This window comes from Sabethes cyaneus, chromosome 3 (assembly GCF_943734655.1).
Source record: "Sabethes cyaneus chromosome 3, idSabCyanKW18_F2, whole genome shotgun sequence".
NCBI lineage: Eukaryota > Metazoa > Arthropoda > Insecta > Diptera > Culicidae > Sabethes > Sabethes cyaneus.
In genome coordinates, this window is record NC_071355.1 from 41,438,729 (window position 1) to 41,452,608 (window position 13,880).

A 13,880-nucleotide genomic window follows, 5' to 3' on the forward strand; every position below is an offset into this window, starting at 1 on the left:
TTTCGGTGTGCCACCGTTTATCGTGACCCCTGGCAGCCACTAATGAAAGGATCTCACTTACAGATTTTTGCTAGTTTGGAAATGATTGCGCTAGGATTTGCAGCAGCAGGGATGATACGCTCCTACTAGGTGGATTGGGTTGGATTTTTACAACCGCTTACAGCGGCTGGCTGGAAAACTCATCTTAATTACGACCCATAAAACTGCCACTTACCGCCGAATATCACGTACCTACCATAGCGTGGACCGTGAACCGGTGAAATGGCCATCGTCATCAGAATAGGATGGACACAACAGCGGCAACAACAAGGATGACATTAAAACAGGGTCGGACAGAAGCGAGAGAGCGAAAAAAAAAGAAATAAGTGACGACTCCAGTCGGGAAAAACTTTCAGCCAGCCAGGAATATAATAAAGATAATCAGGAAGCATGTCGTCATTAAAAGTTGGGAATGCTTTTGCGCGTTCCAGCACGCGAACATTTCACGTTCCCGCCGTCGACCTGCCTGCCGATTTCCTGCATATGTGTGGTGTGTGCTGTATGTTGTTGGGGAACTCCAAGCGAAGAACGGGAGATGACATCAACTCGTACCATATCACGTTCGGTTCGGTGGGAAACCGAGCCACACGTGACACAAATATCGCCGGGTGTTGCAGTTGTTGTCGTTGTTGTCGTTACTACTACTCGGTACCCGATAACCCGGTACCCGGTACCCGGTACCCGGTACCTCGCCTCGGCAGCTGTGGGTGGACTCTGGAATGTGGTAATTTTCCATTCTATTGTGCTGACAGAAATGGAATAGTACGACGAGATTGGTGAAAAGTTTTCCCCAGGAATCGGCTGGCTCACAACGAGATGTTGTGCCGGTTTAGTTTCAACTGGAAAAACTTAACACTGTTTGCTAAGTTTAATAATAAAATTTTTAGACTTATGTAAGACGCTCCATGCTCGAGTGTGCAATAAATTCCTCGGAAATAGTTTCACGCAAATCCTAAGAAACACCCACCCACAGTGAATGAGATTTTCCACTTTTCTTTTTCGTTGAATCAAAAATGCTTACTACAATTCTTCTCATCCGAAGCGTCCGGGCAGTCGATGTCCCGATCGCAAAGCCACGCCTTCGGGATGCACCGGTCGCCGGTTTTGCACATCACTTCGTTGAACGGACAGGTTTTGTGCACTGTGCGATGTCCGGTGTGCGATGGATTCCGGGGTGCACACGACCAAGCGATTATCACAAGCAAGTACAGGGAAGCAAGCGACAGCAAAGAGAGGTGTGTGTGATAGGATAGGAAAATATAGAACAGCAGTCAACAACAATTAGAAGCAGCTAGCAAAAACGGTCTGTACAGAAGGTTTAAGGGGCTCTCTACTTACGACACTTTTCCGAATCCTCGTCCGAACCGTCGGAACAATCGTTCTCCCCGTCGCACTGCCAGTGCTTCGGGATGCACCGGCCGCTCTTGCAACGGAACTTATCATCGGAGCAGTTTGATTCTGTGAAAGAGAAAGAGAGAAAAACAGAAATGAAAATAATTGAAAATTTGCTGGTAATCGACAGACGGATCAGGCCAAGTACAATGATGCCACCCACCAATCCGACCGCAAGACCTTACCATATGGGAAGCGAACGAAGGCAAGTGACAAATGCAAATCAATACAATCGAATCACATCTGACACCTGGTTTGAATGATATGACACCTTCCCCCTCCCCAGCGCCAACGTTCCCGCAAAAGCAAGCACGCGCTATTGTTCGCCATTGTGTTGGCAAATTACAAAAATCGCTGACCACAAGCTGTGAATCACCCGAAGCCACCGGCAGCATTTTTTTTAATCTTCCCTCTCGATTACACCATCCCACCACCATCACCAAGCTCGCCCATCTCACCCAACACAGCGGCTCCAGAGCGGCTGGCCATAGTGAGATATAGTTTTTAATTAAATAGACCGTGGTCAGCATCAGCAGCGACGTCATGTGCAACAGGCCGCGTGCGTGTTACCTACTGCCTCAGCCAGCGGACGCCAACCGAAGCCAAAAATGTCGCCGAGGTCGCGCGCCGGCCTGGGCCTGCGAGGGGATAAACTTTTATTTATGCATGTTCGGTGGTTAGATTAATTACAGCACAATGCATGCCGGGTTGTCAGCTTGTCAAAAGGGCTCACATTTTTAACTGGGGGTGCAATCGCACACGCAAAAAAAAAACAACACTCGACAGAAATGACAAGCCGATGATCTGACGCAGGCGTGGGGGAAGGTGGGGTCAATTTGTGACAATTTATGATGTTTCAGCACTGGACAACTGACAGCGTGAATTAATTTTACCATTTGCCGGGGCCGCCGCCGCCGCCGGCCTGTCGTTCGGCCGTCGTTCGATTTGCCGAGGACGGGATTAACCGATGCGTCGATAGAGGAATAAAAAAAAACAACGATGCGTCAATTTTTTTAGGTCATTTGTGGTGTGTTAAATCATTGACTTGATTACCGCACGCGTTGGCTAACAACAAATCATGATTATAGGAAGATTTACGGCTAAACATTGTAGGTTTATGAAAGCGCAGAGGTCACCAGGAGAGTTCAATTAACACCTCAAATTATCCTAATTAATGATAGTGATTATCGTGTGACCGGCCTTATTGCTAGAAACATTTCTTTCCTATCGGAACGTTTCCGAAATTGGTTCTGGTATGATGAATTCCTACAGCTTTCTTACATCTAAGATCTAATTGAAAAGCACCTCCATCAAATGTGAACAAATGGAAGCGCATGGTTATTGTTCAATCGTCCATTGTTTGTCAAGATTCTGGATTACGACGTAGGGTAGTCTTAAGGTGAAATTAGTCGTCATCGATTAAGCAAATTTCAAAAGCAGTTTTTTTTTGTTTGAAACAAAAATTCGGTTCATGAAAACATATTCGTTGTGTTCAGATTGGCAAGAAGAATACCGTAAATACATTTGATTTCTATAAATAGAACCCCTGTTTTGTGCCCAAAAACTGCTTCCGAAATTGGGCTTTCCGGCGAAAAGGTGATAACTGCTAATTTGCCGTTAAGGCAAGATTTTAGCAAGATAGAGTGTCATTTCAAAAAAATGCGTCTCTAAAAATTGTCAGGTTAATAAACGCTAATAACAAAGCGGTTTCCCGATCGATTTTCAACATTTTTGCACTAATTGATCGGAATATTTTCTACACGTCGACCCAAATAAAGAAGTGTACCTACACTATTGAAAAATCAGAACGAAAAAACGAATCTCACATTCGACGTGAACTGAATTTAATGAAACTGAAATTAAACGCGAATTAATGAACACGTAACAAAAATCTCATATATTATTCCATTAAATAAAACGTAAATAGCCTAAACCGTTTTAAAAGATATATTTTTACATCAAGCCAAATGCAATAAATAAGGCTATATATATATATATATATAGCCAATATATACATATAGTATCAAAGTGGTAACATTTTACATGCTTATAACTCACTAGATTTATGAGATATTTGTATCAATCGATTGTAACTTTGACATAGGACTGCGTCTTACTGGAAGTTAGCAGGGATAGGCGCCCATTCCAAAAAAAATCTGTCTCGAAAAGTGGTCAGGTTTTTAAACCAAAAAACTTTTCCGGATTTCCTAATCGATTTTTGTATATTGTTGTACCAATCGACCGGAAAATCTTTTACGCGTCAATCCAAAAACAGAAAACAATTGTAATTTACTTTTCCAATCGCTTATTAGTGAAAATTAACGAACAGTTTCACAGGTTAAATTTCCTCACCCATTCTATTCGAGATTGCCTTGCTTCCCAGGCAGGGACGACAGTTAAATACACCATCTGTTTACTTTGATTTCGGTTGCTTTTTTTTTTAGAAAGTACGTGACATAATCTCCTCGTCACAACAGGTTGAAAATTATTTACGATTAAACCAAGACCAATTTGATGTTTCTGCTTGTACGCCACAAAGTGACAAAATATACTTGTCCCAACATGTCGAAGATTTTTTGACGTAGGACTACGTCTTTGTTAACTATACTGGGACTGGGCAGTACTTTGTAAAAACGAAAATAGAAATGTAACGTTTGAATGAAAGATTTCAAATGCTCTTAACTACTAAACTACAGAACGAAACTGAACAATTTATATGTCGTTGGATAGATAAAATGACCAGCAATTTTATGCGGAGCGGAGGGGGAGGGTAAGAGAGCAATTTTAAGGAGGGCGTAAGAAGGGAGGGCTCCCATACAAATGAAACACAAATTTCCTCATAAATCTAGAGCTAATCAAGCAAATGGAACCAAATTTGGCATGTGGGGGGCTCAGAAGGCAAGAATTTTTTCTATGGTGAATTGAGACCCCTTCCCTCTTTAGGATAGGGGGCTCTCATACAAATAATATACAAATTTCCTCATAACTTGAAAACTAATCAAGTAAAAGGAACCAAATTTGTCATAGGTGGGTTTTTGGATGCATGAATTTATTTTATGATGGTTTGAGACCCCTTACCCCTGTGGTAGGAGGATAAGGACTCTCATACAAATAAACCAGAATTTTTTGTGTATGTGCCATATTTTCTACCATATGTATCAAGCGGTAAGCTGTGAAAGTAAACCAGTAAAACCTTCTCGGAGCAAAAGACAGTTAATCGACGCCGCTGATATACGTGCCTGTTGCCATTCATGTCAAAAGAGAAGGACATTCGAATGGCACGTCATATTTGCGATGTACGTGCTTTGGCTTTATCGCTGAAACTGCATGATTTAAAACTTGACGGATAATATATCAAAACAGAACAAGCGTTAAATCTATCAAAATTGGATAATAATTGAAAAACCAGAAGGTACACCGTCTTGAGTCTTGAACCCTGATTTGACGCAGGAAGAATTGTATTCCTGCATTTAAAATAATTTAAGAATGAAATTAATAGAGTGGTATAGATGTATCGAATACAATTTAACCTAACAATGTTCAAATTTCATATCTTTATACGAAATTTATATTAATACGCATTTTTTATGGAAGTGCTGTTGTTTGATATCAAAACAGTATTCTTAAATAAGTTTTTAATAACTTTTGACCAGTAAGACAGTTTGATATGAAATTAAGCAGATATATTCGTAGCGTTAAGGTTTATCATTGAATACTAAAATCACAGACTAACAGTGAACTGCCCGCACGAAGGTAGACCCGACGATGAGAAAGAAGCGTTCTACGCGAGGCTGGAGGCAACGTACGACAGCTGCTCGTCACGGGACATCAAGATCGTCATCGGGGATATGAACGCCCAGGTCGGTAGGGAAGAAATGTATAGACCGGTGGTAGGACCCCATAGCCTGCATACCGACACAAACGATAACGGCCAACGATGTATAAACTTCGCAGCTTCCCGAGGCCTGGTGATCCGAAGCACCTTTTTCCCGCGCAAGGATATCCACAAAGCCACCTGGAGATCACTTGACCAACGTACAATGAACCAAATTGACCACGTTCTCATAGAGGGCCGGTTCTTCTCTAACATCACGAACGTACGCTCCCGTCGGGGTGCGGATATTGATTCTGACCACTACCTAGTAGCAGTACATGTGCGCTCAAAGCTGTCCACCGTATACCGGACACGTCAAAGCCGCCCTCCTCGGCTGAACATCAGGCAGCTAGACAACCCACAAGCTGCCGAGAACTACGCGCGAGTACTGAATGAGGCACTGCCTTCTTCCGAGGAGTTAGGTGCTTCAAACCTCGAAGACGGTTGGGGCAGAATACGCTCGGCCATCGGAGAGGCCGCTACCGCGGCACTAGGTACTGAGCCTCAGAGTACACAAAATGATTGGTTTGATGGGGAATGCCAACAAGCGGTGGAAGAGAAAAAAATGCTTGGAGAAAAACCATTATTATCTAAGTATTGCCACTAGAGAGAACCTGACCAAGTACCGACGAGCTAGGAACCAGTTGACCACGATCCTGACGAGAAAAAAGCGCGAAAAGGAAGACAGAGATCGTGAAGAATTAGAGCAACTATTCCGAGCTAATGACACGCGCAAGTTTTATGAGAAGGTGAACCAAACTCGAAAGGGCTACACACCGAAACCTGACATGTGTAGGGACGAGGGAGGGAATCTAATTACAAACGAGCGCGAGGTGGTCGACAGGTGGAAGCAGTTCTTCGATGAACACCTCAATGGCGAAGTCGCAGAAGGAGGCGGAACGGAAATTAACCTAGGAGCGTCCATGGAAGATAGTGATGTCCTAGCACCTGATCTCCAAGAAGTCAAACGAGAAATCAGGCTGCTGAAGACCAATAAAGCCGCTGGGAAGGACCGCCTACCGGCAGAGCTTTATAAACATGGCGGAGAAACGCTAGCAAAGGCTCTACACTGGGTTATTTCTAGGATTTGGGAGGAGGAAAAGCTATCGGAGGAATGGATGGAAGGAGTGGTTTGTCCCATCTACAAAAAGGGTGATCGGCTAGACTGCTGCAACTATCGTGGTATTACGCTGGTAAACGCCGCCTACAAGGTACTCTCCCAGATCCTGTAACGCCGGTTGTTACCGATAGCACAAGGTTTCGTAGGGAATTATCAGGCGGGTTTCATGGGGGCTCGCGCAACTACGGACCAAATTTTTACTATCCGACAGATCTTGCAGAAATGTCGGGAATACAACGTGCCCACGCATCACATCTTTATTGATTTCAAAGCAGCATACGATACAGTCGATCGAGACAAGCTATGGCAGATAATGCACGAATACGGTTTTCCGGACAAACTGACGCGACTGATCAGAGCTACATTGGATCGAGTGATGTGTTTCGTACGCATCTCTGGGACACTCTCGAGTCCCTTCGAGACGCGACGAGGGTTGAGACAAGGTGACGGTCTATCCTGCATGCTGTTCAACATCGCTCTTGAGGGGGTGATCCGACGAGCGGGCATCAAAACGAGAGGCACGATTTTTACCAAGAGTAGCCAACTTCTAGGCTTTGCAGATGACTTCGATATCATTGCCAGGAACTTTGCGACAGCGGAGGCAATCTACGCCAGACTGAAAGCGGAGTCTAGGAGAATTGGGCTAAAAATAAATGCGTCGAAGACCAAATACATGAAAAGAAGAGGCTCAAAGGAAACAAATGCGTGCCTCCCACGGACGGTAACTGTTGACGGCGACGAAATAGAAGTGGTAGAGGAGTTCGTGTATTTGGGATCGCTGGTGACCGCGGACAACAACACTAGTAAGGAGATCCAGCGGCGCATCCAAGCGGGAAATCGGGCCTACTTTGCCCTTCGTAAAACGCTACGATCAGGAAGCATACGCCGCCGCACGAAGCTAACAATGTATACAAAACCATTATTAGACTGGTAGTTCTTTATGGACTTGAAGCCGTGACGCTGCTTACGGAGGACATACGCGCCCTTGCCGTGTTCGAGCGGAAAGTGTTGCGGACGATGCTTGATGGAGTACAAGCTGAAAGTGGAGAGTGGCGGAGGCGTATGAATCACGAGCTACAGGCACTGCTTGGGGAGGCTCCCATCGTACATCTAGCGAGAGTTAGCAGGCTACGGTGGGCCGGACACGTCGTAAGGATGCCGGAAGACAGTGCGACGAAAATAGTTCTCTTCAACAACCCCACCGGCACCAGGAACAGAGGGGCCCAACGTGCACGATGGCTCGACCAGGTCGAAAGCGATTTGCGACTTCTGAGACGACTAGGAAATTGGCGACGAGTGGCCCAAGACCGAGTTGAATGGAGACGAGTGCTTGAAACAGCACGAGCCACCCCGGCTCTATGCTGCTGAAGAAGAAGAAGAACAGACGTAACACGTCGAACAAATTTTCTAACTAAACATCGTTTCAATGACACCTCTAAAATTTGGAAAAAAAACACTAGCATCACCTGGTGCAGTCTTCGCGCTACGCAGAGCAAGTTGCTATAAATTTAGCAATGCTATAAATTTACTTGTATATTATCTGACAACAGTGCCAACGCAAGCACGCAGCGACTGTTGTTTGAGTCTTGGCTTAAGTGAAGCTTTGAAATGATCGTTGTTATTGACGATAGAATGAGGTTTCAGTGTTACGTCTGTTTGTCTGCGCTAAAATTATTGAAACAGACATAAATTACGTTGTTTAAAAGTAAATTATTATAGCTTTTAATGTGCTTTTACAAGATTGTTCATTACTTTCAAATTAAAAGCCATTAAGCAAATCGACAGTGACCTATAATGGCTACATTACCTTTCAAATGAGACAAATAGTGCAGAAATCGGTTCGGCCATCTCTGAGAAACGTTTGTCTAATTGACACTTAGTCAATGCCCACTATGCCCACTCTTTACGCGGAGAATATTGTCACCGAAATGTGTCGAGAAGAGGCCACTTGCAATACCGTTAGTGGAGCAATGACGCAAATTCTGTCGGAGCTGCAACGTAAATGGAGAAACGAACAGCGATCCGGCATCAGCGAGATGGACATAGTTCGAGCAGCTGAAGAAGTCGATTCGCGTATCGGATTCGGGAGATATTCCATCGCCGAGGAAATCTCTGTCGGAATAGAATAAATCCATTGCTGGGGATTATTTGAGGAACTACAAACGCGCGACATAGGAAGAAATTCCGTGAAGGGACGGAAGTTAAGACGGTTGCCATCCCTACATTGGTACACGTGTCGACAGGTGCGAGGAAAGTGGACGGTGAAGGAGCATGAATAACATCACGGATGGCAGCCCGAGCAGGAGCGAAGAGCAAAATAATATCAAAATGCGTTATGGAATTCGAATAACTCATATCAAAATTTGGTCTTGTTTTGGCTGACATAGTTGGTAAAATAACAAAAAATAATATCAAAATTTTCTCCTTTAAGGCTAAAAGAATAACTACTTATGTTATTTAAATAACAAAGCAATAACATGACTATATTCAGAGTTTGGAATAGCATATTTTAGTATTATTAAAGTATTGTATAACAAATGCAGTAGCATAAGAGATATTAAAAAATCATTTTATAAAATATTTATAATCTAAAATCTCTTAAATCAATAAAATGAAATTTTACAAAATCAGTTATAATACTCATCTTACAACCATTGTTTTAAATATCTACTCAATAACAAAATGTGTTATCAATGTATCTCCATATCTATTCAATAACAAAATATAGCATTATACCACAGTTTGATATTGCTTTTATATTATTTTGCTCTTCGCTCCTGCTCGGGAGAACCCTGAGAGGGTGGCTGTGAAGGAGTGGTCGTTATGACGGTCGCCATCTCCGGATCGGTTCACGTCTCGACAGGTGCACGGAGCAGTGTACAGACACAGCCTCCCCCCCTTCCCCCCAGTAAACTAGAATAATATAAGAGAATACAGAAATAGAAGAATGAAATCTAGCAGACAAGTGAAATATAAGTAATTTTAAAAGACTTACATCAATAGTTGTAAAATGAAAAATTGGAATGTAAGAAAACTTCACACAACGATAGGAGAATAGACAGAAGAATACAAAAAAGGTAAGCTTGGAATGCTCTGGAGGATCTGGAGAATATTTAAAATGATAAGCTAAGTAGCAACAATAACAGGATGCTTACGGCGATACTTCGATGCTTTGATGAGGGCCTAAGTAGATCCTGTTGGTCCTGAGATAGATGAAATATTACATTTTAATTCCTCTATTTTTTAAATACTTGCCAAGCAGTGAACCACTCAAATTGTTATTGGTGCCAGTTTAGTAGGTTATATGATTTTGAAACACCGAAACCAACGGTCACGTTCTGTAGCACTGCGAATATAGGTTTAGACTAAAAACCAATTTGCGGCGTGAATGATTTATGCACTCATCGCGCAAGAAGTGCGCAATTAGTACCGTCGGCAAATTCCATTAGAAGAGGCGTACAGTTCTAATGGAGTGTGATTTAATCATTATTGTTGTGGCTTATCGGCGCATACTGCGGCGGGACCGAGTCGACCCACAAGCAAGCAGCGAACCGAAGAAAACGACCGAAAGGCCAGCACTGCCGGCCAGGACGAGAAGACTGATGGTCATTACAATTATGCAAGATTGTGTTTGCCTGCACTAATATCGATATTGTGCACAAACATGTGTTTCCCAATGTCTTTGTACGCAAGCCTTCCGGGGTAACATCCTGGTGAATAACACATCGGCATCGGAATCGACAGGGCTCATAAGCCGACCGTGGCGCAGGTCGGACCTGAGAATGAACGAACGTACGTTATGCCTATAGGATTTATGTTCGTCATAAATATAAATTAATATGCTTAAATACACCGTCGGAAAGCAGCCCGAAGAGAGAGTGCGAGGGCTGATAATGTTTCTATTCCGGGCTAAACACAATCTGGCTCATTTGGAAAAGTTGCAGATGTTGTGTGTAGTGTTGAACCCATCATTTCTATGCGGCTCTTATCCTTCGGTAGGCACAACTAATAATACCGATCGATCGGACGCTGAGTTACGGCTAAACAACAATCTAATTTTAGTAGCATTTCGTGAGATAATTTAGCAAATAGAAACTGTAGGAAGATTGCCACCGACCGACCGACCGACTGTCTGTCAGGATGCCACGACCGACGAGCATCTTCACAGTCTTCACAGTGTACGGGGGCATTCCGGTGCGCGTATTTATGGCCACTATCACCGCCCACCGATAACCTGTGCTGGCCACACGACCACAACATCACCTGCGGTGATTTGATGTCCGCCTAATTCTGTCGTTATCAAGGAAGTAAAAGGTCACGGGGATTGGCTGCAATCGTCCGATTTCGGGGCGCAAATAGGTACCTGCCGCCTGTCAGAGCTCTATCATCGCCGCAGGTTCGCGCGACGTTCGCAACCGCAATCAGTCGGGCGATAAGTTGCCGGTATTAACGGTAATAACAAAGTATTATCGGTAGAATGATGATTGGCGTCGACCGGTATCAAGTGTTGCATTGATTTTTTTCTGCTAGGTTTAATTATTTGTATTATAAATTACCTGATGAAATGTTCGTTTGATTGAATTGAATGTCTTAAATGCAGACCACATAAAACGATTAATACATTGTTGGCTTCGAGTCGAAGCACAAGCAAATGAAATCGATTTTCAATAAGACGACAATTTTCCAACCATTAGCCCGCTTATGTAAGCGTTCCGGTATTTACATAATTTAGCAGCTGTCACCTTCGCTGCCGATATCAAGTTCTAAATTCGCACTTGCCACTAATCACTAAACTTCTCATTAGCCTACAGAACCCGATACGAGAGGTGGCTTTATCCGGAAGGAACTCTTCCCTCGTTCATCTTCCCTGTTCCGTTTCATCTGCTTCCGCCCGCATCCAAAGCAAGAGAGATATCGGTTTTCTGAGACGGAAACCCCGAACCACCAGGAGCGTTGAACTGCAAACACATATGTATGTGAGGAGCGAAGAAAATTTACAACCGTCCATTTGGAACGACGACAATCCCTAACCGTCGTCTTCGTCGTCGTCGTCGTCGTCGTCGTCGTCGTTGTCCACCCGGTCCCGGTGTTCGAAATCCTAATAATTATCCGAACCCAGCAACCGTATCGACCTTCGAAATTAAATCGAAATGCCTCTCGCAAGTACGATAACGGTTTCAGTCCAGTCCGGTGAATCGACCCGAAGCACGTCTCATTCTCGTTAGCCAGATGGGGCGGTTTGCCTTGCCATGCGGGCAGTCATGTTGGCCATCAGGAGACCAACGAATGAGTGGTTCGAGACTCCGACCAACCGTATAATCATTGTCTTCCTTAGTACACCGATATCACCATCATCATCATCATCATCATGATTTTCGTCATCATCATGATTTTCGTCATCAACAACAAAAACAACCGAGTAGCAAACCGTTCCTTTCTTCCTCTACGGAGAAGTAAATCGATTTCTTCAAGATGCCGCAGCTGAACGGTTGGCGCGGTTGCGTCGTTTTGGGAAGATTGTCGATTGCGCTACATCGAATGCGTCTCGAGCGGCGAAAATGAAATTGCATTCCCAGCGTCAATAACAATTTTCAGCGGCGAATTAGATTTTGCTCGATATCGGTCATGACGATGACGATGACGACGAAGTCGGCGACGGACGGCGACGCAATCAAGAACAAACAACAACAGCAACCCTCGGGATGAAGACGACTCGGGATGAGGCCAATGACGAAATCTACTAGTAAGCGACGCGAAGACAATTGCGGTGGTGGGTACTTTCGTTGGGTACCCTTTCTCCTCAAAGCTACTCCACACTGCACAGCAGCTGTAAAAGAAAAAGCTATTGAAGATTTTTTTCCCCTCAACGGTTTTCTGCACTGAGCAAGGAAATAAAAATAGAAGACAAATTAATTTACAAGCATTCAGCAGGGAGTAGACAAACAGACGTGAAACCGAACTCGCTGCACTTTAAAACGGGGCTCAAAGGTTCACAAAAACTACATCGAGCTCGGGCTGCTGCTGCTGCTGCTGCTGTTGCTGAGTCCAACGGACGGAATCCTAGCGGCAAGGATTTCGGAAGGACCAAGGAAACGAGGTAAAAAAGGATAATTACAGTGTAATTAGATTTGAGTTCTTCTAGCGCTAGCTTTGAAGTGATGCTACTCCACAAACTCTGGTCTTGCTCTTAATGGTCTTTGGAGCAAATAATTTTTAAATTAAGCTTTCGGGGAGGTTCACAATGCAGCAAAAGAAAGCAACCATCCGTATGGTGCACAGCGAGCGATGTGCAGTGATCTTTTTCCAAGGCGACGCTTTGGCCGAAAAACGACTGGATTTTTTTTTCATAATTAACTCATCTAGTTGGGTAAAAATCAAGATATATTACGACAAAAGTGTTAACATTTTGTTGAATTGTCCAATGTTTCTTCACACTTTCGACTTATAATGTTCGATAGTGAATGAATACAGCAGACTAATCGCTGAAACGGAGCCACTAGACACAAGGTCTTCAAATATTGGAAATTTTGCACTTAATTGGTTGAAAATGGTTAAAAAATAAGAATTACACTTTTGATACCTCGAAATAGTGGACCCCTCGTTCTCCAAGAGGCCTAACAGTTTCAAAAAAAGTTGAATTTTGAACAATCCTTGGGATCCATATCATATGATATGATTTGCCATGAAACAACTAACAAATAGCCCGATTCTGTAAAGAAGAAGAACAGGGCTTTTCAATGGAATAAAAAACCTTTGGCTGCCATCTTAGATTTGGTCACCAGATTGGATTTTATCAAAAAATCACCGTTTTCACCATGAGCCCCCAACCGATTTTCATTTTAAGACCACCATTGAAAAGCTGAAAAAAACGCTACAAGAAACATTCATAAAATTAGGTGTGCAATGGCATTAACTGAATAAAACAACCAGTTATTTGTAGCAAGGTGCACAATTTTCATATAATTATTGTGATATTTCCAAAATTTGCTATGAAACAAACTACAAACGACACGGTTTTATAAAGAGGAGTGATAGGGCTTATAAACGAAATGAAAAAAAAATTTGGCTGCCATCTTGGATTTGGCCGCCATGTTGGATTTTATCAAAAAATCGCCATTTTAGCCTGGATCCTCCCAACCGATTTTAATTTCAAGACCACCATCGGAAAGCTGAGACAAAATACTAAAAGATAAAATAAAACAATTAATTTTCTGTAGCAAGATATTCCATTATATGAGAGTTGTAAGCCTTGATACAGATAATTAATTGTTTCGTTTATTTAATGCCCCTACACATGTAATTTGATGAATGTTAAGCATAGTATTTTTTCTCAGCTTTTCGATGGTGGTCTTATAATTGAAATCGGTGGGGAGGATCGTGGCGAAAACGGCGATTTCGTAATAAAATCCAACATGGCGGCCAAATCCAAGATGGCCGACAAAGGTTTTTTATTCC

At 43.2% G+C, this 13,880-nt stretch overlaps 1 protein-coding gene across 4 annotated transcripts in view; it reads right to left on the bottom strand.

The window, feature by feature from the left end:
* The window catches only part of LOC128743669 (very low-density lipoprotein receptor-like), a 726,292-nt gene that overhangs the window by 202,366 nt on the left and 510,046 nt on the right, over nucleotides 1–13,880 (bottom strand). For 3 of the 4 annotated variants that reach the window (XM_053840289.1, XM_053840287.1, XM_053840290.1), the window contains one exon: nucleotides 1,378–1,497. In XM_053840289.1, coding sequence (XP_053696264.1) covers nucleotides 1,378–1,497 — 120 coding nt within the window. Of the gene's footprint in view, nucleotides 1–1,060; nucleotides 1,181–1,377; nucleotides 1,498–13,880 lie in introns of all 4 variants that reach the window. The other variant, XM_053840288.1, reaches the window with a different exon arrangement.